This window comes from Xiphias gladius, chromosome 12, assembly GCF_016859285.1.
Source record: "Xiphias gladius isolate SHS-SW01 ecotype Sanya breed wild chromosome 12, ASM1685928v1, whole genome shotgun sequence".
Lineage (NCBI taxonomy): Eukaryota > Metazoa > Chordata > Actinopteri > Istiophoriformes > Xiphiidae > Xiphias > Xiphias gladius.
In genome coordinates, this window is record NC_053411.1 from 1718415 (window position 1) to 1737160 (window position 18746).

The 18746-nt window shown below is 40.2% G+C and overlaps 3 protein-coding genes across 6 annotated transcripts; 1 reads left to right on the forward strand and 2 right to left on the reverse strand.

Moving 5' to 3' along the window:
- Nucleotides 1–1591: 1591 nt before the first annotated feature.
- zgc:112271 (uncharacterized protein LOC553698 homolog) lies at nucleotides 1592–8262 on the reverse strand. Of its 2 annotated transcripts, none has more exons than XM_040140931.1 (4): nucleotides 8210–8262; nucleotides 7864–7928; nucleotides 4558–4655; nucleotides 1592–1879 (listed from the first exon to the last, which is right to left on the reverse strand). In XM_040140931.1, the coding sequence occupies exons 2-4, from the start codon at nucleotides 7924–7926 to the stop codon at nucleotides 1780–1782; spliced, it is 261 nt and encodes an 86-aa protein (XP_039996865.1). In that variant the 5' UTR covers nucleotides 7927–7928; nucleotides 8210–8262; the 3' UTR covers nucleotides 1592–1779. The 2 variants fall into 2 exon arrangements, with proteins under 2 accessions (XP_039996865.1, XP_039996864.1); XM_040140930.1 differs by having other exon boundaries at nucleotides 8182–8231.
- Nucleotides 7272–13624, forward strand: slx1b (SLX1 homolog B, structure-specific endonuclease subunit). Of its 3 annotated transcripts, none has more exons than XM_040140925.1 (7): nucleotides 7272–7548; nucleotides 8178–8270; nucleotides 8838–8994; nucleotides 9093–9144; nucleotides 9904–10221; nucleotides 11958–12173; nucleotides 12487–13624. In XM_040140925.1, the coding sequence occupies exons 1-7, from the start codon at nucleotides 7458–7460 to the stop codon at nucleotides 12514–12516; spliced, it is 957 nt and encodes a 318-aa protein (XP_039996859.1). In that variant the 5' UTR covers nucleotides 7272–7457; the 3' UTR covers nucleotides 12517–13624. The 3 variants fall into 3 exon arrangements, with proteins under 3 accessions (XP_039996859.1, XP_039996860.1, XP_039996861.1); XM_040140926.1 differs by having other exon boundaries at nucleotides 7460–7746; XM_040140927.1 differs by lacking the exons at nucleotides 7272–7548; nucleotides 8178–8270 and having other exon boundaries at nucleotides 8308–8994.
- On the reverse strand, nucleotides 13610–18189 carry LOC120797356. Its single transcript, XM_040140928.1, has 7 exons — nucleotides 17882–18189; nucleotides 17515–17636; nucleotides 17271–17381; nucleotides 16821–16874; nucleotides 15954–16112; nucleotides 15144–15266; nucleotides 13610–14845 (listed from the first exon to the last, which is right to left on the reverse strand). The coding sequence occupies exons 1-7, from the start codon at nucleotides 17886–17888 to the stop codon at nucleotides 14807–14809; spliced, it is 615 nt and encodes a 204-aa protein (XP_039996862.1). The 5' UTR covers nucleotides 17889–18189; the 3' UTR covers nucleotides 13610–14806.
- Between the last annotated feature and the right edge of the window lie 557 nt (nucleotides 18190–18746).

Genomic DNA, 18746 nt, shown 5'->3' on the forward strand with positions numbered 1-18746 from the left:
ACACAATTAACATGTCCACCAGGGAATAAACTGTATGTGATCTACAGTTGTGATTTGTATCATAAATCTATTCATATAATTTCTACTCATTGCACGTTTTGCATGTTGCTCACTTGATTGCAGACCTGTATATCTGTTGGTAGAGACTGCTAAATAGATCTTATAAAAACCCATACAAGGACCTGCAGTTTGCCCCATTGTGATGGAATTACAGGTGTTCAAATTCCCATTTTTTGACCATTTGCTATAACTTGCTATAAAGCTCCATAAAACTGAGGGGAGCAGCAGACTCAGGCAATAATTCCCTGCAGGTTCATCACTAGGAGTGACCCATTTCACATTGTCATTTGATACACTGTTGTTATAAAAATAGTGTTGAGTCACTTTAATGACTTCTTCATGTTGGCTTTAAGAGCTGAGGTTCCAAGTTCATTCTTGACTTTGGAAACAGCCTTTCAGACAACAGTCTAAGCACAATGTCTATAATTTCAAAATGTACATTTTCCCCTGAGGGTGACACTGGTGAGAAGGTGAACAAACCAGTTCATCCCATGCGGGCAGGAACATGATCAGCAAACTTCATAGAAATCTCTGACGATTCATTTTTCAGAAATCTTATCATGGACCAAAGTGTTGGTTAAGGAGAATTTGTTTACCTGTTGGGGGTACTGTAACCAGCACGTTTGGAGATATGTCTTGGATAAAGACAGACCCGCTTCAGGCCCTGCTGCTAGTGGGCCAAAATGACATCTGGTCCAGTCAGGTATGTTACTCTGATGATGGATGCATTTTGGCTTGACTATTTTAAAATTCATTTCATTGTAGCAATAGTAATAACAGCAGTTTTAGTATCATCTATTGTTTGATGGTCTAAATGCGGCTTAAAAGGATTTCAACCATCCTGAGAAGAATTTTTTTAATGTAAAATCTGTGAAATTTAGAGATACTGGATATCAGCACGTTTTAAGGAATAGTTCAACACTTGAGGAAATACATTTATTTGCTTTCTTTCCCAAAGTGATTTGAGAAGAATGATATCAGTCTCTCGTGTGTTAAGAGCTGGTGTCAGCCTGTGGTTAGCCTAGCTTAGCATAAAGACTTGAAACAGCTGGCCTGACTCTGTCCAAAGTTCAAGAATACTTCTACCAACACCTCTAAAGCTCATGATAACTAAGTGATAGATTTGTTTAATCTGTACACTAACAGATATGTAAAAATGACAATTTGTGGTTTTAAGGGGACAACACAACAGTGGTTGTTAATCAAGAAATAACTCTTCTGTGCAGCGTCTCTGACTATAGCACAGAGTACACAGTCATTGCATCCAACTTGTTCCTGAAGAAAGTTGCATTATGTGACTCCTCATAAAACCACAAATTGTTGTTTTTACATGTGGGTTCATGTGAGCTTTAGAGGTCTTGGTAAGAGGTGTTGGACAGACCCAGGCTTCAAAACCTCCTGTGTATTGGTCAAATGCTATGTAGATGCAAACAAGTAATATCTGCTATTTATACTAAAATAGATCACTGACGAGCCAATCCATGTGTCTAAGATGACATTTCAACATTCACAGAAAAAAACCACGACAAAATACAGCATAAGTGTTTTATTGTCAGCAGAACATTCCATTGGATTTCAATGCATTTTACTGATTCACAGGAAATGAAAGACAGTGCTTGTCTGCCTTCTTGATATAAGAGAAGTACAAGGGCTGTTTTATAGTAGAAATTATAAACTGATGTGCGGATGATACATTGTGTGTAACATGGTGTGAATGTGTCACTGGGACTTCTGTTTCTCCCACTGCTCTGGTGTGAGAGTCTTCTGTTCGAAAGCGTGGATCTCTCTCAGCTCCTCAGCTAGGCACGTATTCACCATCCTGACAAAACATAACACACAGATACAGTAGTAATGGTAGGTGTGTTTTTTACATTTAAGGAACAATGTTATTCTCTATTTGCATTACTCATCTGTGACAGATCCATACTTTTGTTACTTTTCAGAAATCAAACATATATCATTGTTGACTTCATCTATCTGTTAACATAAAGATTTTGTCATTCAGCCAGCTGTGTGTGCTATGTAAATGTTCCTTACAACTTTATTCAGATATGACAGGACATTTACAGAAAGAGCCACAATACTTGTCGTGATTTTTGGCAACTGGCGTGCAAAAAATTCTGACTGATGGATAGGCCCAGGTATTTAACTTCTTGTTGGGTCGTTAACACCTAAACAACTCTCAAGGTGTTAGTGACCACACAAGAGGTTAAATAGCCGGGACTCCCCACCAGTCAGTTAGAAGCGATGAAGCCTTTTGGATGAGAGCTGAAATGTCTTCAAGTGCCTCAAGCAAGTCCAGTGGCCTTTGTAGAGCACTTAGAAATTTGTCAATCTAGCTATAAATTTCAGTTTTTATGCTGTCAGTTATATTCATTATGTCACAGTTTTTAGTGCCACCGAAATCCATCTTGTTGTATTACCTAAAAGAAAAACGAGCAACAGGGTATATAGATGTTTAAAACCCTGAGTTAAGGTATCAGGAGAGAAAAATTTGGATTGGTGTTTCCCTAATTGTGAATATGAGTGATGCTTGCCTCTGCTTCTCACAATGAATCCACTGATTTTTCAATCACTTTCATCATTTACTGTATAAAACACATAATTTTTCTTAAGAATCATCCTGTTTTATGAAGTCTGAAAGTGCACAAGCAGAAAATGCCACTTACAACTCGTGCATTTTCAGTGCTTCCTGGTGAAGTAAGTATTTTGAGGGTCCTTTCTGCCTGCACATATTCATATGGTTTCCAAAAATAGAACTGGTGATCCCAGCACATGAGCAAAAAACATACACTCAAAGCCTCAGGCAGTAAACACGAGAGTTGACGGAGCATCTTAACACAGACAAGCATACCGTTTTTAGATGATATGCCATGTTGCTTGTTGATTTGTAATATGCAAACTGCTGTTTGCAAAGTATAAACTCAAGTTTTTGGTCATGTGTTTTAACAAAATGCAGTCACACCAATGACTTCTTTGACATGGTGTAAATTAGTTTGGAGGTGACTCCAAATAAACGTTCAGTAAATTAGCAGTCTCCATTAGGTTGGGCGAGTTCAAAAGTTGTGAACAATAAATGAGTAGATAAAATGTGAAATGGTGGTGTTTTCATTTTTTGTCAGTTTGGGTGGTGGCTAGTCAAACATTTCTTAGGTAGTTGGGGTTCTGCTGGGTGTATTATAAGATCCATGACCATGACATCACAAGTATTTCTAAAACCCTGGCTACAGCTTCACATGTTGGAAATTTTAGTGGTACTCGGTCCCACCTGGGCAGATTGCTGTTTTGGCTGTGACACAGCAGCTTTTTCAGACATGAAACCAACATGCTTTTGATGTCTGAATAAGTACAGTGATCTAAGAAGGCATATCATATTATGATGTTATGTAATGCTGTAATCCAGTGCATATGCTTCACTTGAGGTGAGACATGGCAAAAAATTGTTTTTTTATGCATTGGTCAACTGTGAGGTTTTGCGCTATTTTGCTTCCAAAACATGTTTTCTGTCAGACTACTGGAAGGTAAATGTCCCGCATACACATTTAGGTGTTTATTTTACTAGACTTTGTCTATTTGTGTCAGTGGATTTCTCCTAAATTTACCAAAAGAAAGCATTCTAACACAACATGCAGTACCATGATCGTCTTCTGCACCATGTTATCACATATCGTTGTAAAGTACTCCTGCACAATGTTATTGGATCCAAACATGGTCATTTCCTTTGTATCAGCAACCAACTGTGAAATTACAAAGGGGGATTTACACCATTGCACAAAATCTCATTGGCTGGTGTTGATTTCTGACAATGTGATTCGTTTAGATGCGTGACATACCCGGACACTTTCTGGTTAAGCTTTCAATGGGACCTTTATAATCTCAAAATGTTGAAAGGCCATATATGCTGCATTATTCAGTTATCAGTTTTGATCTGCTTTAGATGTTCTATATTGTTATTGTTGCTATGGATTTGATTAGATGTTGTGTATGTATTGGTTTCCAATAAAAATGTATGGAATTTTACAATATATATCTATAAAGGTCGTTAACTCAAAATACGTTTTTTCTCCTACTCTGAGCCACAAATCTCCACAGTAGCAAGTACATACACCAAACTCTCCAGTTTTATTTCTACCTGGTGGTATATATTCTGAAGGTTTTCACAGAGAAGTTTGTTCATATATCATTCATAGCCTAATTTATATAACATTTTATTCCTAAAAACATGGTGAAATTTGATTTTTTTTTTATGACTGTTGACATTATTTTATGATTTATGGAGTGATAAAAAGAGATATCCAAAATCCCCTTTTGACTCTAATATGTCAAAAAAATTAAATGAGAATTCTGTTATTCCCCAGTTATTAAAAATGTAGATAAAACCTCATAAGCCATGCATGTTCCCTGTTGTAATGTCTTTTGAATTAAACTGACACAAATTTGAGCCACATTGTCAACATGCAAATGCATTTTTGTGATAATTACTAGAGAGTGTAATACCTGTGTCTCTGTAACAATGGTTTCCCCTCAAACTGGGATGACACCACCAGGACTTTGAAACTGGCAGCACATCTGCCAGGTGATGTATCCTCCACATCCTGGAGAAGACAACATAAATGTAAACAGCTGTGGGGGAGTGACTGCTTAGTCTCAAACACTCACTGAGCACTTTATTAGGAACACCTACACACCTGCTTTTTCATGCAATTATCCAATCAGCCAATCATATGGCAGAGCTGCACTGCATAAACTCATGCAGATAAAGGTCAGAAGCTTCAGTTCATGTTCACATCAAACATCAGAATGGGGGTAAAATGTGATCTCAGTGACTTTGAACGTGACTTGTTTGTTGTTGCCACACAGGCTGGTTTGAGTATTTCTGAAACTGCTGATCTCCTGGGATTTTCACACACAACAGTCTCTAGAGTTTACTCAGAGTGGTGCCAAAAACAAAAACATCCAGTGAGCAGCAGTTCTGTGGACAGAAACAACTTGTTGATGAGAGGGGTCAGAGGAGAAAGCTCAGACTGGTTGGAGCTGACGGAAAGACTATGGTAACTCAGATAACCAATCTTTACAACTGTGATGACTAGAAAAGCATCTTAGAGTGCACATCTGCCTCACAACCTTGAGACAGGTGGGCTACAACAGCGGAAGATGAGTTCAGTGAACTTTAGTGGCCTCCCCAGTCACCAGATCTGAATCCTTTGTGATGTGGTAGAACAGGAGATTGATAGCATGAATGTGCAGCTGACAAAGCCGCAGAAATGATGTGATGCAATCATGTCAACATTGACCAGAATCTCTAAGGAAAGTTTCTAACATCTTGTGGAATCCATAATGTGTCTTTGCCAAAAGAGCAGCCAAGAAATGCAACCTTCCAACAATGGAAGTAATGTGCAGCGACCAGACACATGCAGGTAGCTCTCGTTGTTGTTACAGTCATTTTTATGCATAGTCCATCATTTTCAGAGGCTGAAAAGTAAATGGACATACCAACATAATTATAAATATTAGGAATATTTTTAATTCTTAGATGAAAATACTTTGCAGTCAATGACTGCCTGAAGTCTGGAACCCATGGACATCACCAAATGCTGAGTTTCCTTCCTTGAGATGCTTTGACAGGCCTTTACTGCAGCCGCCTTCAGTTGCTGCTTTTTTGTGGGTCTTTCTACCCTCAGTTTTGTCTTCAGGAATCAAAAAGCACGTTCAACTGGGTTAAGGTCAGGTGACTGACTTGGCCGTTGAAGAATATTCCATTTTTTTTGTGTTGAGATGCTCTTGGTTTGCTTTGCAGTATGTTTTGGGTCATTATCTATCTGTACTGTGAAGCACCGTCCTATCAGTTTTGCAGCATTTGGCTGAATCTGAGCAGATAGTATAGACCTGCACACTTCAGAATTCATCCTGCTACTTCTATCAGCAGTCACATCATCAATAAACACCAGTGACCTAGTTCCATTGGCAGCCAAACACGACCATGAATAACACTGCCTCCACCATGTTTGACAGATGATGCGGTGGCTTTGGATCATGAGCCGCTCCTTTCCTTCCCCATACTCTTCTCCTCCCATCATTACAAGTTAATCTTGGTTTCATCTGTCCAAAGAATCTTGTTCCAGAACTGGAAAGGCTTTTTTAGATGTTTTCTGGCAAAGTCTAATCTGACTTTTCTGTTCTTGAGTGTTACCAGTGGTTTGCACCTTGTGGTAAACCCTCTGTATTTACATTCATGGGGGTTTCTGTTGATTGTAGACTTTGACAATGATGCGCCTACCTCCAAGACAGTGTTCTTGACCTAGCTAGATGTTGTGAAGTAGTTTTTCTTCACCAAGAAAAGAATTCTGGGATCCTCATTGTCTACCCTGGTCTTCCAGGCCTTTTGTTGTTGCTGAGCTCCTTCCTTCTTTTTGAGAATGTACCAAATTGTTAATTTGGCCACTCGTAAAGTTCTGCCATCTCTCTGATAGCTTTGTTTTGTTCTTTCAACTTAATGACTGCCTCTTTCCTTTGCATCGACACCCCTTTGAACCACATATTGAGAATTCCCATGAAAGCTAAGAAATGTAAATTCAACACTTGGAATCGGCTCCAGAACTTTTTATCTGCTTAATTTGTTATGAAATAACAAGTGAACAGTTCACACCTAGCCATGAAACTGTCAATCAATTTTCCAATGACTTTTAAGCCTCTGAAAATGATGGACCGTGTATAAAAATGGCTGTAATTCCTAAATGGTTAATGCGATTTTTTTGTTAAAGCTGAATTAAAGCTGAAATTCTACACTTCTAGCACGTGGATGGCTTCGTTTCCAGTTTTAGAGTACCCTCTGCTGGATCTCAAGGCAAACTGATACTGATACTCCCCAGAGTTGCAAGCGTGATCACAATTAGGTGAGTCAGTTCTTTTAGCAAGGCATTCTCCAAAACTGTCTGGCATCTGTCAACCCTGTCTCCTAGAAATTAGGTTTATTTAAAACTAATTTACAACAGTAAATATGATTTGAAGGAAGCATATGCTGACCAGATTACTTTTTATATTAACACAATGAGGAATTATGTTAACTATACATCGCAAGTTGCACATTTATTGAACGAATCAGTAAAATGTTCACTGACAGTATTGCTTTTCTGCCAAAGTACCTGATCTTGCAGTGGGCCTACAATGTCCACCAAAGTGCATAGATGGGAGTCAGGCTGCGAACCGTGGTCTCTGGTGTGACTGTCCTGCACCTTGAATGTCCGCTATCAGCCCCTTAGCCATTCTTGTGCTGTTCATAAATGCAGGCTTCGTTCATTCAAGAAATATGTTGCCTCTGAAGATAAGCCAGCCAACGATTATGATTGTCAGCTTGGCGAACGGTTCATAATATATAAGCCTAATTTTTAGGAGACAGGATGCTGTTGGAACAGCGGCCGCTAACATCACACCTCAACGGAAGATGCCACAACCAGAGGCAGCTGCCAAACAACGGCATCTCACTGACAGGTGACACAAACATCGGTGGCTGCCGTGGCAGCTCAGTGGCAGATATAGGTGCCACCGGTAGTGCCACAATTTGAGCCAGGCCTTGCTGCGGGGGAGGCGATAGCAGGAGGCAAATTGTATGAAGGTGAATTAACTATGTGCCGAATTGCTTTAAGTTTGAAATGTTCGTTATGAATTGTTCAAGTTACGTTCTACCAGGTTTGTACCTCTACAAATAAGCAATGGGAAACTGTTTGAAAGGACTTTGGCCTGTATCTCTGCTCACATACATTAATCTAGAAGAATATGTAATACAAATAATAGTGAGAAACCTACCACGTGCACTGCTGCGAGCTCCTTGATAAGTTTATCCCGGATGTGATCAGCCGTTATGGCCATGTCTGCATGAACAAATGCTGTACAGTTAACGTTGTTACAACGAGACACAAACAGCTAACAAATTCATTGACTCCTAGAGTCTTGTCAGAGAGATACACAGACTGACACTGGTAGTGCTATAGTATTCTTCGAGTTTAAAATGTCTATATTTCTTAAATATACTGCTACAGTACAGCTGTGAACCTAAGTTTTAATTCAGACGCCTTTTATTGCCAAGACTGTATTCTGTACGGTGTTCTCGCTAATTTCAGTCACCGTGCGTGAAGAGTTGGGTGTCACGGACCTGATAACTGACAGACGGAACCTCCAATTCCATTGCGGCAACGACAACCATGGCCAATCAGGTGCGGTATGTTCTTTTTAAACGTAGCAAATCATAATATTAGGGTTCCTTACAAAAAGACAAACTAAATGTTTATAGTTATTCATGTGTAAACAAAAATATATGTTTCGAGTTGACCCAATTTAAGATGTAGCAGTATTAATAAGTTTTTATATGTGATGTGAACTGTTCATTAGCCTCGCAGCAAGACACATTCAGTCATTTTAAAACATATTTATTCAGGCAGCTTCGTGGGCTACTGTGACAGACAGCGTTTACATGCTGGCATTGTCGTACGTTCGTTTGTTGAAAGTCAACTACGGTTGTCTATTTGTGAAAATATTTAACGCTAAACCTTCTGTCTCCGAGGAAATAGTACAAGCAATATAGCGACGAGAATGGCAGTAATATCACAGTTCAATTGGCTGCTATTTCACAATGCTTCTATCTGTCGTCTTCTTTTGTGGCTGTATTAGCTACGCCAACATAGCCATCTCCCACATAGCTATGGATGCTGTGTAGCGGCCGTTTAATAAGAGCTTAATAATAATACTCTGTTTATTTTCTTCTACAATGGTGGTCGAGGTAGAAAGCTTTTTTGGTGTGTACTTGCTTTACTGCACAAATCCTAAATTCAAAGGCCGTATTTACATTGGCTTCACTGTGAACCCTGAGCGGCGGATCGGGCAGCACAACGCTGGCCGGCACAGAGGGGGAGCCAAGAGGACCAGTGGAAGAGGACCATGGTATGAATAGCTGACCTGCTGTACTACACTATACAATGGACACTCTCTGGAATCACAAAATCATTTCTGTTCTGCATATATATCTTTCTTTTGACTAGGGAGATGGTACTGATTATACATGGCTTTCCCTCTGATATTGCTGCCCTGAGGGTAAGTATCTGTGATATGGTTTTTGAAATAACCGAGGGACAGTTTATTGTACCCAAGTAAATTATCATCAGTCATCAGTATTTAGCTGACATATCTGTTTTTGTCATAATATAAGAGCCACTGAAATAGTATTTAGACCATAAATGGACACTGGAACTTTGGAACTCTTGGAGCCTGTTTCCACAACAGGAACTTTTTTAGGACCTCAGGAAGTTAATCTGTGTGTGACTGGAAGGAACCTTAGATTTGTTTTGAAACAGTGTCACTCACTTCACTGTAAATTCCAAATAACAACACAGTGACGCTTTGTTGTTGTGTTTTCATGTGTGAAGTTGTCTCGAACGCTGCCATTTTTTCAGTCTAATTTCCTGGTGCCTCAGATGAGGTGGAAACACACATGTACACACACACACACACACACACTGTGATACATTTTTACAGTAATGATACATTCATAAATAGAGAAAATTAATTGCTCTGTTGATAACACAGACTACCGTTATTGCAATTACACTCCTGCCTCAGCCACTGGAGTCCGTTCCCAGCTTCTACATGGAGCGGGTTCATTGTCACTGATGCAAAAGACCAAGACCAGAGCACCAGATTTTAGCATTTTTCACTCATATTCTATAAATACTGATGAGTTTTCAAGCCAGAATAAGCACCTTTATTTTGAGTTTCAAGTACCTGACTTACATCGTATGTGTTGATCATTATATGAAAAAAATTCTAATTATCATCATGGTATTCCTGTGTCAGTTTGAATGGGCTTGGCAACACCCTCACTCCTCCAAGCGACTCTCCCATGTCTCTCGGCGCTCCAGAAAAGAGTCAAGCCTGCAGTTCCACTGGCGTGTCCTCTCCAACATGTTACGGGTGGCGCCGTGGAACAGACTGCCGCTGACGGCCCGCTGGCTCAAACAGGAGTACAGGATGGACTTTGAGCCCAGTCTGCAGCCGCCCCTGCACATCCCCATTGCTTTCGGCAGTGTGAGAGCCAAGAAGACACAGCTGCTGCAGTCTGCAGGAGAGGAGGAGGTGTTATCCAGGTGTTTTCTCTGTAAAGGCTTGGTCAAGGTAGAGACCCTTTAGATATCAGTGAGGATTTTGTTCAGGTCTGTCTCAAAATTTGATTATATTGGCCTTTTTATTAAAGTAGTTCAACATTTTGGAGAATTCCGTTACCTGTACGTAAACAAAATGTAATGTAAAATCTGCTATTTAAGGGGGAGTTTTGGGAGTGTGCTGGAATATCTTGATTAACAACAGTGTATTCACTTGTCCAGGACTTTTGTGCAGTGTCTCTGGATATAGTGTAGGTTGTCAGATACAGTTGATGAGCACAAATTTTGGTTTTGGTCGCTAAGAGCTAGACTGATAAATTGGCCAGGCTGATAGATCAGTCGGTAGCTGTTAACTTATTGCAGAACTGTCACTGTCAGTGTATATATCGGCACTAACACTTCAAAAAAAAAACACATCGGGTCGAACCATTTGAAAAACCTATTTTTGCACATTATATCCATCAGAAGGCAAATCAATAAAACAGGAGATCTAACTGCTTGGATGCATATTTTCGAGATGTGCCCTCAGGTTGCGAGTGCTGGAACAGTAGGCTAACTGTAGCTTACATAGCCTGCATACAACTTCATCTCGTCTACTGACCAAAATCCGAAGTGTTTCCAAACAGGGCTTCTTAGATTGCTCTGAGTGCAGATCGCTCTCTCTGCGGCCGAGTTGGGTTGTGAACTCTCTGCCTTCATTACCACATGGTTGCTATTGAATTATTCCCTCGTTTCAGCCTGAATTACATTTCATGTTCAGTCAGGGAAAGTTATTTTGTGTGACTCCTGTCCACGATGCGGTGCATTCAGTGCTGTGGCCCAGGCCCGCGAGAGAACTGATGAGGAAGACAGCCGCAGTAGTGCTGCTTTTTTTTCCACAATCAAATGTCTGGGTTTTTATTTATTTATTTATTTTTTTTTTGAACAATCTGATTATATCATTGAATTTAGAATATTAATTGACAGGCCTGCTGCTCAGTATGTATCCTAGTCATAATTCTTTCAAAAAACAAATCTAAGGGATATGTATCAAGAGTCTGTTTATGTCAACTGGCCAATGGTAATTTTTTATGATCAGATCTTATCACATAGTGATATCAGTATCTGCCTCAAAAATCCACCATTGGTTGGGCTCTACTGTATTGTACAATACAATATACTGTAATTTAACATGCAAAATGTTGCATATTAGCATGCTAATGTTTTCCAATTCATAATGTTGTATCAGAAGGTCAGATAAAACAAAATACAATATCAAAGCTCACTTAACTGTGTAACAAAGTTACACATTTAATTTTCCCTTTAGTTCACAGTTGAAAATAATTGCACTCCCCTTATCTTTCACCTGGATCAGCCGCAGCCCCTTGGTCAGCTGTGTCGAGGTGAGAAAGGAGCCATGGATTGAATGTGTCTCTCTCTCTCTCTGTCTTCCAGGAAAGACTGTCTGAAAATATGCACTGTTATCCCCATTGTTAAATGATAACGCGCCCCCCCCCCTTCCCTGTGACGGTTGGCTTTTCACGCCACCTTCCAGTGTGGCCGTTCCGTGCTATGAAACTATTTGATTTCGATGTGGTCTCACAGCACATCCTAAGAACTAGTTCTGAGAGAACTTAAACTGGCTATTAGGTTATGTTCCTTAGTCTTGAAAATGTCTGGAACTAAAATTAGCAAAATACCGGAAAACCTGTATTTCAGTACAATCAAATGCTGGCTGGGTGGTACATCTTTGTCTCTTGTTTTTCTCAGGTGTCAGAAAAGCTGAGCTGTTTCCAGCCGTTCTGTGGAATGAGCAGTCATGTGATCTGCCTTGCCAAACATTTCCTGAGGTCAGAGCCATCCCAGCTCCTGCCTGTGGAGGGAGAATGTCCGGCCTGTCATCACTCAGTGCTGTGGGGGAGTCTCATCCGTCATAAACACGGCTGCTTTGGAGACCTGGAGGAGATCAGACCATCTGCATCCCAAGTAAGTTCCAGGACAATTTGGCTAAGAGTGTGTAGACAGATGATAGACAGATGTATCATTTTACTACTCCATATTACGGATATTTGCAGGTATCATTAAATATCACCTGTCAGTGTCTCTTCTTTTCCAGTCAGGAGGTTTATATTAAATGCTGTAAATTTATATCCACTGTTACCTTCTGTACTAAAACCCCTTGCAACAATAGTTATTTTAAGAATTGATAAGGCCAAAGGCTGTGACAGAAAAACACTTCATATGTATTACAGGTGAATGTTGTTTTTGCTTTTCTAACTTTTCCTCTGATCCTCCACAGAGCCACTGGGCAGATGAACTGCAGACATGAAAAAGTGGAGTCTGCAAAAATGAACTTGAATGAACTGTGGTGCCACATGGTGCTGTCAGAGTATTATGTAGAGTATGTGTAATGGGATAAGCCTTTTCAAACGGAAGAGGACTGTACAGTAACTTTAAAGCAGACAAAGGTCCAGCATTTCGCAGGATCCTAACGCTGGCTATGTTTCATTTATATCAATCTGATCATGGAGCATTTTTTAACTACGTCTTCTTAAGTATGTGTTTAATGTATTCAATATTTGTGGTGGGAAAAAAACACCTCAATGAATTGTGTGACAAATTGTGTGACAGTTTTATGTATGGTGTATGAAGTGTCTGTCATAGGTATAAACTACTCAGTTGAAACAAGGTCAAACTGAATGTCAAGTACTGTTCTGTCATTTGCATTTGTGTGCACTGAATGCAAACAAATTATGTAGTTACAGTAAATACAGGTGTGTTTCTGACTGATGCCAGAATGCCATTGACAAAAAAGTCAATTATTGGATAATGGACTGTGGATGATCTTATGAACTTGTTAGTTTAAGGTAGTAGGTAGAGGGAGACTAACAAGTCTAGTAACATTTACTACCTTAAATGTTACAAGTACAGGATGTATAGTAGCTAAATTGTCTAATGTTCCTGCGTCATTCCGTGATTGGTCCCTGTCAGTAAACTTGAATCCCCTGACTAACCCACTGTTGGACTTTCTAAATACAGTAAAACCACGTGTCACCTTCATTACTCACAGGTGAGACTATTCATCTTCTTATGTGACTTGTAGGAACAGTTGGCCGCACCAATGATAATTCTGATTTGTTATAGTGAGGGAAGCAAAAATTGATGCAATCAGGTAATCTCCTCTCAAATCTCTACTAACTGATGTTTTTTAGATCAATTAGCAGAGATGTGTTTTGCATGAGACCAGGATACAATACAGTATATAAACTGATAAAGGCTGAATGGTGTACAGTGAAGAGGGATAATAACGGGGTCGCTGTAAGGTATATATGTGACAGTCTTGTCATACGGTACAGCAAACTGAAACCACACCTGCTAAAGCCACTGTCTTTCACGGAGAATAGCAACAACTGCAAAACTTCTTTACATTTGTTATCTTTTTATTATCCGTAGTTGTTAGTTGCAGTGACAAAAGAAACAACAGTAAAGCATTATTTAGGTAGTGATCATCATAAAGTAACCAACAGTCTGAACAAAACCAGTTTCAGAAAAGCATTCATGTGCATTATTTGTTATCTTATTTATGTTGTAAGCGTTAAAACTAAATTTATTTGTCGTCTCTACACATCTGTATAATTTACCCTCTGTAATGTTTCTCAGTACATTTAAGTGAGACTGTTCCTTTTAAAAGAAGAAATATCACATTTGTCCTATTCCAAAAGTAAAGTTGAATTCATAAGCCTAAGTTGGTCTGGTATGTGCAGTAGCTTATGGTGGCTAATGTTAGCCAGTGTTAGCAAACTTTAGACAGATGTTTATGTGTAACTGATGTTCCAGACCTGTTCACCCACTTCATGACTTTTCTCTACTTGTGCTACTCTCACATTACATTTTCACATTAACATTACCATGTAATAGCCTCTTTTTTACATTAGAGAATGAGGACATATAAAAATATATCTAATGAAAAAGATGTACAGTTATATGCCAAGTGTGAGGACATTGTAATTTCACTAAAAATACTGAAGTTTTTTCTTAAAGCTGCAATTACCGTTTGGGGGCAGCAGAACAAGCTGTAAAACACAACACTGAAATATTATCACCTTCTAAAATTGTTGGCGTTAGCACAGTTGCTTGTCTAGACATTCAACAGACACAGAACAACATTAGCATTGATGTGGACTCATGTTTTGGTTCTTACCAACCTTAGTCAAATATCTGTCTCTTTAGCTGCCAAATGCTCCACTATGTACCTCCACCTGTTCTCTAACTGTGTCTGTCTGCTGTTTACTGCTGAGCAGGTAGTGGACTGTGGTTTTTATCAGAGCCTTTTAGCTAAAAACAGCTGTGGCTTGAAATAGGTTTGATGAGAGTGACGTTTGCAGCCTTGAAAACCAAAACAAGGAGCTAAAAGAAGCAACAGACCTCTGTAGCACAGAGGGGAACTGCAGAGTTGGAGATAATTCTCTGTGGGTTCAGCACCACAAGCGATACAGCTCACATTACACATAGTCATTTCATTCATTGTCAATATAAAATTACTGATTGGTGCAGCTTTAAGTTAGTAGCATTTGTGCATGACTCTACATCAATCTTCTGCACTTGACCTGTCTCTCTCCTCACTGTTGGCCAGGGGGGGCTTGTACTGTGACCACCGGCTGCAGGGGACAGGAAACAAGGAAAGGACACATTTAAGCCACAGAATGGTTGACTGTTAACAAAATAGTTAAGTTACTGTATAATCTTTACTTTGTGAAGATTTTATTTTTGTGGGGCGTAATGTAATTCTCCTTACACTTCCAGACACTGTTGGGTTGGCCCTGCTTTGAAGATTTAATGGGCCTTTTCAGTCAACCTTCTTTTTCTTGTGTGGATGGTATATTTAGGCATTATTAGGGAAACCTGCTATCTTCATGACAGAGCCTGATGTTCCAGCAATCGTTGGCATCAACTCACCATTTTGGGAGCTGGTGCGCAGCAGTTGATCACCTTGCAGCAATAGGTAGCCAGAGTGGCTGAGATGGCCAGCAGAGCAGCCTGGATGACTACACCCTCAGCGTAAAAGTGGGAGTGGGTATTCTGTAAGGGGGACAAGGTTTCTGAAGATTATGTTTGGACTGAATAAAGAAAAAAAGTGAAACAATGAATGAAAAGTGTGAAGAAATATGAAGTGTGCCAATATAAGGCTGCTAACAAGAGCAGCTGAACATGGAAAAAAGGGACACATTTTTAATTGGAAGCTTTCACTTCAACTGAAATTTTAAGCGCTTTCATCGCTAACACTTTAACTGTCACAGCATCTCCTTTCACCTGTCAATTAAATGTTAACTGACATTTCAACTGCTTTCAGTTATTGTACTTCAAACCGATATTTCAAAAGGTATCAGATTTGAAAGGTAAACTCTAAGAATTCAAAGGATATTTCTGTTTTATTATAATTTCAATCTTATTTTTGTAGATTTGGCCATCATTTCTATCAGTGCAACATTTCAAATTCCAAAAATAAGAGATGTGAAACGTATGACTGTTAGAAGAGAACAATTTAGTTACATTTTAATGGACATAGCACTGCAAAAACCGTAACAGTAAATCACTGTTGCTTGCACTTTATGTGTCAGATTTTTAAAAGGTAATTTTGAATGTATAGTATTCAAAACTGCGATACATTGTGTTATAATCCATCACTACCAACAGTTTCATTACTAATCTTGTCAAACTCCAAAACATGAAAATATTGTTCTTATAAAGAGGACACACATAAATTACCTTAATCATCTGGCAGAGTTTGCCATAATGAAGTGTGTTGTTGTCGTAGTAATAATGCAAGCAGTGCGGGGTCATCGGTTCCATTTTAACCAGAGTAAAGATCATGTTGAAGAGGGAGGCACCACACGCCACAATCTGCATCCCCAAACAGGCTCTAAGCTGAGGCACACAGAAAAAAAACACAGGGACACAACCGTGGACAAAATAAGAGAAGAAGCACTTGATATTTTAAACCCTGAAATAAAAATGACACAGGCAAATCATGTTCAACCAGCATCACTCTCATCTGCTGCTCATTGAGTCAATGCCACCAGTGTACCGCGTATTTAGCGTCTCCTCCATGATCTTTTGAGATGGTTCCCGACAGCCACATCCGAATGTCTCTGTGAAGAGTATTCTAATCAGTCCTGACTTTTCTATGTCCTGAGCACATGTCCTCCTGTCACTCAGTTACTGTGAGTATTCGGCGGCTCTCTACGCCTGGCTGCCAACAGTTAAAGGAGGAACAAAGTTGAATCTGGCCACGTATAGCCAAGTTAACCGATGGGGTCAGTGGACTTCTATAAAAACCAGCTCCATTCTGCCTCACCCAGTGACTCATCTTACAGAGGAAGTGGCAGAGACTGACAGTTGCTCTTTATTTTGAGGCAGGGAGAGTCCATCAGAACTCAGTTCTTAATGTCTCCTAGCAGATGTTTTGATATTTTCTGGTAGTTTCTGTTTGCTTCTCCGAAAGCAGAAGTGGCCTTGGTCTGTATTTGGTATTCATTATAATACTGTTTGATGCTTCTGTTACTTTGTCCGCCTGCTGTATAGACTCCGGTTGGTCACCATGTTGTCTGCCTCCTCTCCAGTCAGTTAACTCACCGTTGGCAGATGGAGGTTCTGTGCTGCTACAGCCACACTCCCAGCTATAATCACCTGTGAAGAGAACAGAATCACACTATCAAGATGGCAGGAAGTCATTAAAGGGAAATTAAAGCAGGTACGAGAACAAGTGATACTTTCTGAGTCAAATAAACTAAAAACAATCTCAACGTGTAACAGTCAGAATTACAAAGTATGAAAATCAGTTATCGTGACACACACAGATGTGTGCCTTTCTAAACTATGTCCATCAATTCAATCTGCCACAGGTGGGCTCCAGTCAAGTTGAACACACATCTCATTGATAATAAAAGCAAACAGGATGCCCCTGGCCCCACAATGTGGAGTGCCCCAGCAAAGGGTCTGAAGACTTATGTAAATGAAAGAAGTACAAAAGTAAATCTCCAGTGTTGATATAAAGCATAATGTTGGAGTTATCCATGAGCTTACCAGCAGAGATGAAATGAAGAAGGGCATGTCCGTCTCCTTATGACTCAGGCCGTTGGCCAGAAACACACTCACACAGGTGATCTGAAATGCACTAAGGCCAATCTGAGTGATCTGGAACCAGCATACAGAGAGAATACTTTAGGTTTAGGTCTCTGAATAAGTTGTAAGCAGACTTTTAAACACACACACACACACACACACACACACACACACACACACACACACACACACACACACTCTGTACCCCCAGAGCTTTGGGCTCAGCCTCCAGGTACTTCTGTTTCCTGTGGACGTTTCTCTGGAAGGTGACTGAGACCAGCGGGCTCTGAGCTGGGCTGAAGCCTTCCTCCACCACTGCTGCTTCATCTGAAACAGCCGAAACCCACTCTTTCATGTATCATATGCTCTAATTTAGCAGAAACAGCACGGTGGGAAAGAGGGGAACGTGTACTGCAGACGGCTCTGCAGCGGAAGTCGGATTCAGTGTTGCTTCAGCGTATCAATCAGAACACAACATCTGGATTTCATCACTGAGAAAAACAACATGGATCTTCGCGCGCACTTTCATCGTTGTTCACTAAAAACTGTGTGTTAACAAAGCGTCTTTTTACCTGCCATGATCACAGTCTCAGCAACAGATGTCTCCCCTTTCGAAAAGTCTTTATCAACTGGTCCCGGGATGCAGATCGGAAGTTTTGCAACAACTTTGTGGATCTGGGTGATTGAGTCCCGCCCCGCGTCTTCTCCTGCAACATGACTCCTCTCAGTCACGCTCTCCACGCTTTGAAACGGGGGTTGTGATTGGCTGAGTGGGGGCTAAATAACTTCTGTTCTGCGTCAACCAAAATCTGCCACCATTTCCCACCGCAACAGCTCGACTATTACAAAGGACCTGTACGACGACACCACGTCGTTTGTTCAACACGAGAACTGCTGAATCCTGCATGATGAGAACCTGGTGTGTCCTCAGGTCAACGAATGCAAAACTCACTTCGAAGGGGGTTCAGAACGTGCAGGGGATGCATCCGTGGGAGAACTGCCCTGCACCAAGCGCACAACACGTCCCTGAGAAAATTCTCCTGAAGCTTTTTTTTGTTTTACAATTTTAAATAGGCATTGTTTTGGTGTATTAATAAAATGCTGGGTAAACACGTAGTTGGAAACCAATAAAAAACATCAATGATAAAAAAAAATACAAACAAAAGCCAAGCAAACAAAAAACATAACCCTGAATTAGCCTGAATCGAGCTTATCCTAAACAACAAATTAGATGTAGAAAATGCACTCAGTAGAGCGCAGCCCTCCGGCCAAGTCAATGGCAAACAACTTACACCAAGCTTCAGAGGAAAAAATTAAAATTCATAGTACATAAGCCCGATCTGCCCCAAAATTTATTGGGCTCTTCCCTGGCCCATGCCCCCATCCCTCCACCGAGTTCAGTGCAAAGCGATTCTGTATTTTTGATTCTGCTGACAA

Coding starts and splice junctions, on each gene's coding strand:
- slx1b (XM_040140925.1), top strand. CDS start 7,458: ATGCTGTTGGAACAGCGGCCGCTAACATCACACCTCAACGGAAGATGC. Junction 7,549..8,177: donor CAACGGCATCTCACTGACAG/GTGACACAAACA, acceptor CGCTAATTTCAG/TCACCGTGCGTGAAGAGTTG. Junction 8,995..9,092: donor ACCAGTGGAAGAGGACCATG/GTATGAATAGCT, acceptor TCTTTTGACTAG/GGAGATGGTACTGATTATAC.
- zgc:112271 (XM_040140931.1), bottom strand. CDS start 7,926: ATGGCCATAACGGCTGATCACATCCGGGATAAACTTATCAAGGAGCTC. Junction 4,656..7,863: donor AGCTCGCAGCAGTGCACGTG/GTAGGTTTCTCA, acceptor TGTCTTCTCCAG/GATGTGGAGGATACATCACC. Junction 1,880..4,557: donor CCATTGTTACAGAGACACAG/GTATTACACTCT, acceptor ATGTTTTGTCAG/GATGGTGAATACGTGCCTAG.
- LOC120797356 (XM_040140928.1), bottom strand. Junction 16,113..16,820: donor AGAACCTCCATCTGCCAACG/GTGAGTTAACTG, acceptor TGTGTGCCTCAG/CTTAGAGCCTGTTTGGGGAT. Junction 14,846..15,143: donor GCGCACCAGCTCCCAAAATG/GTGAGTTGATGC, acceptor TGTCCCCTGCAG/CCGGTGGTCACAGTACAAGC.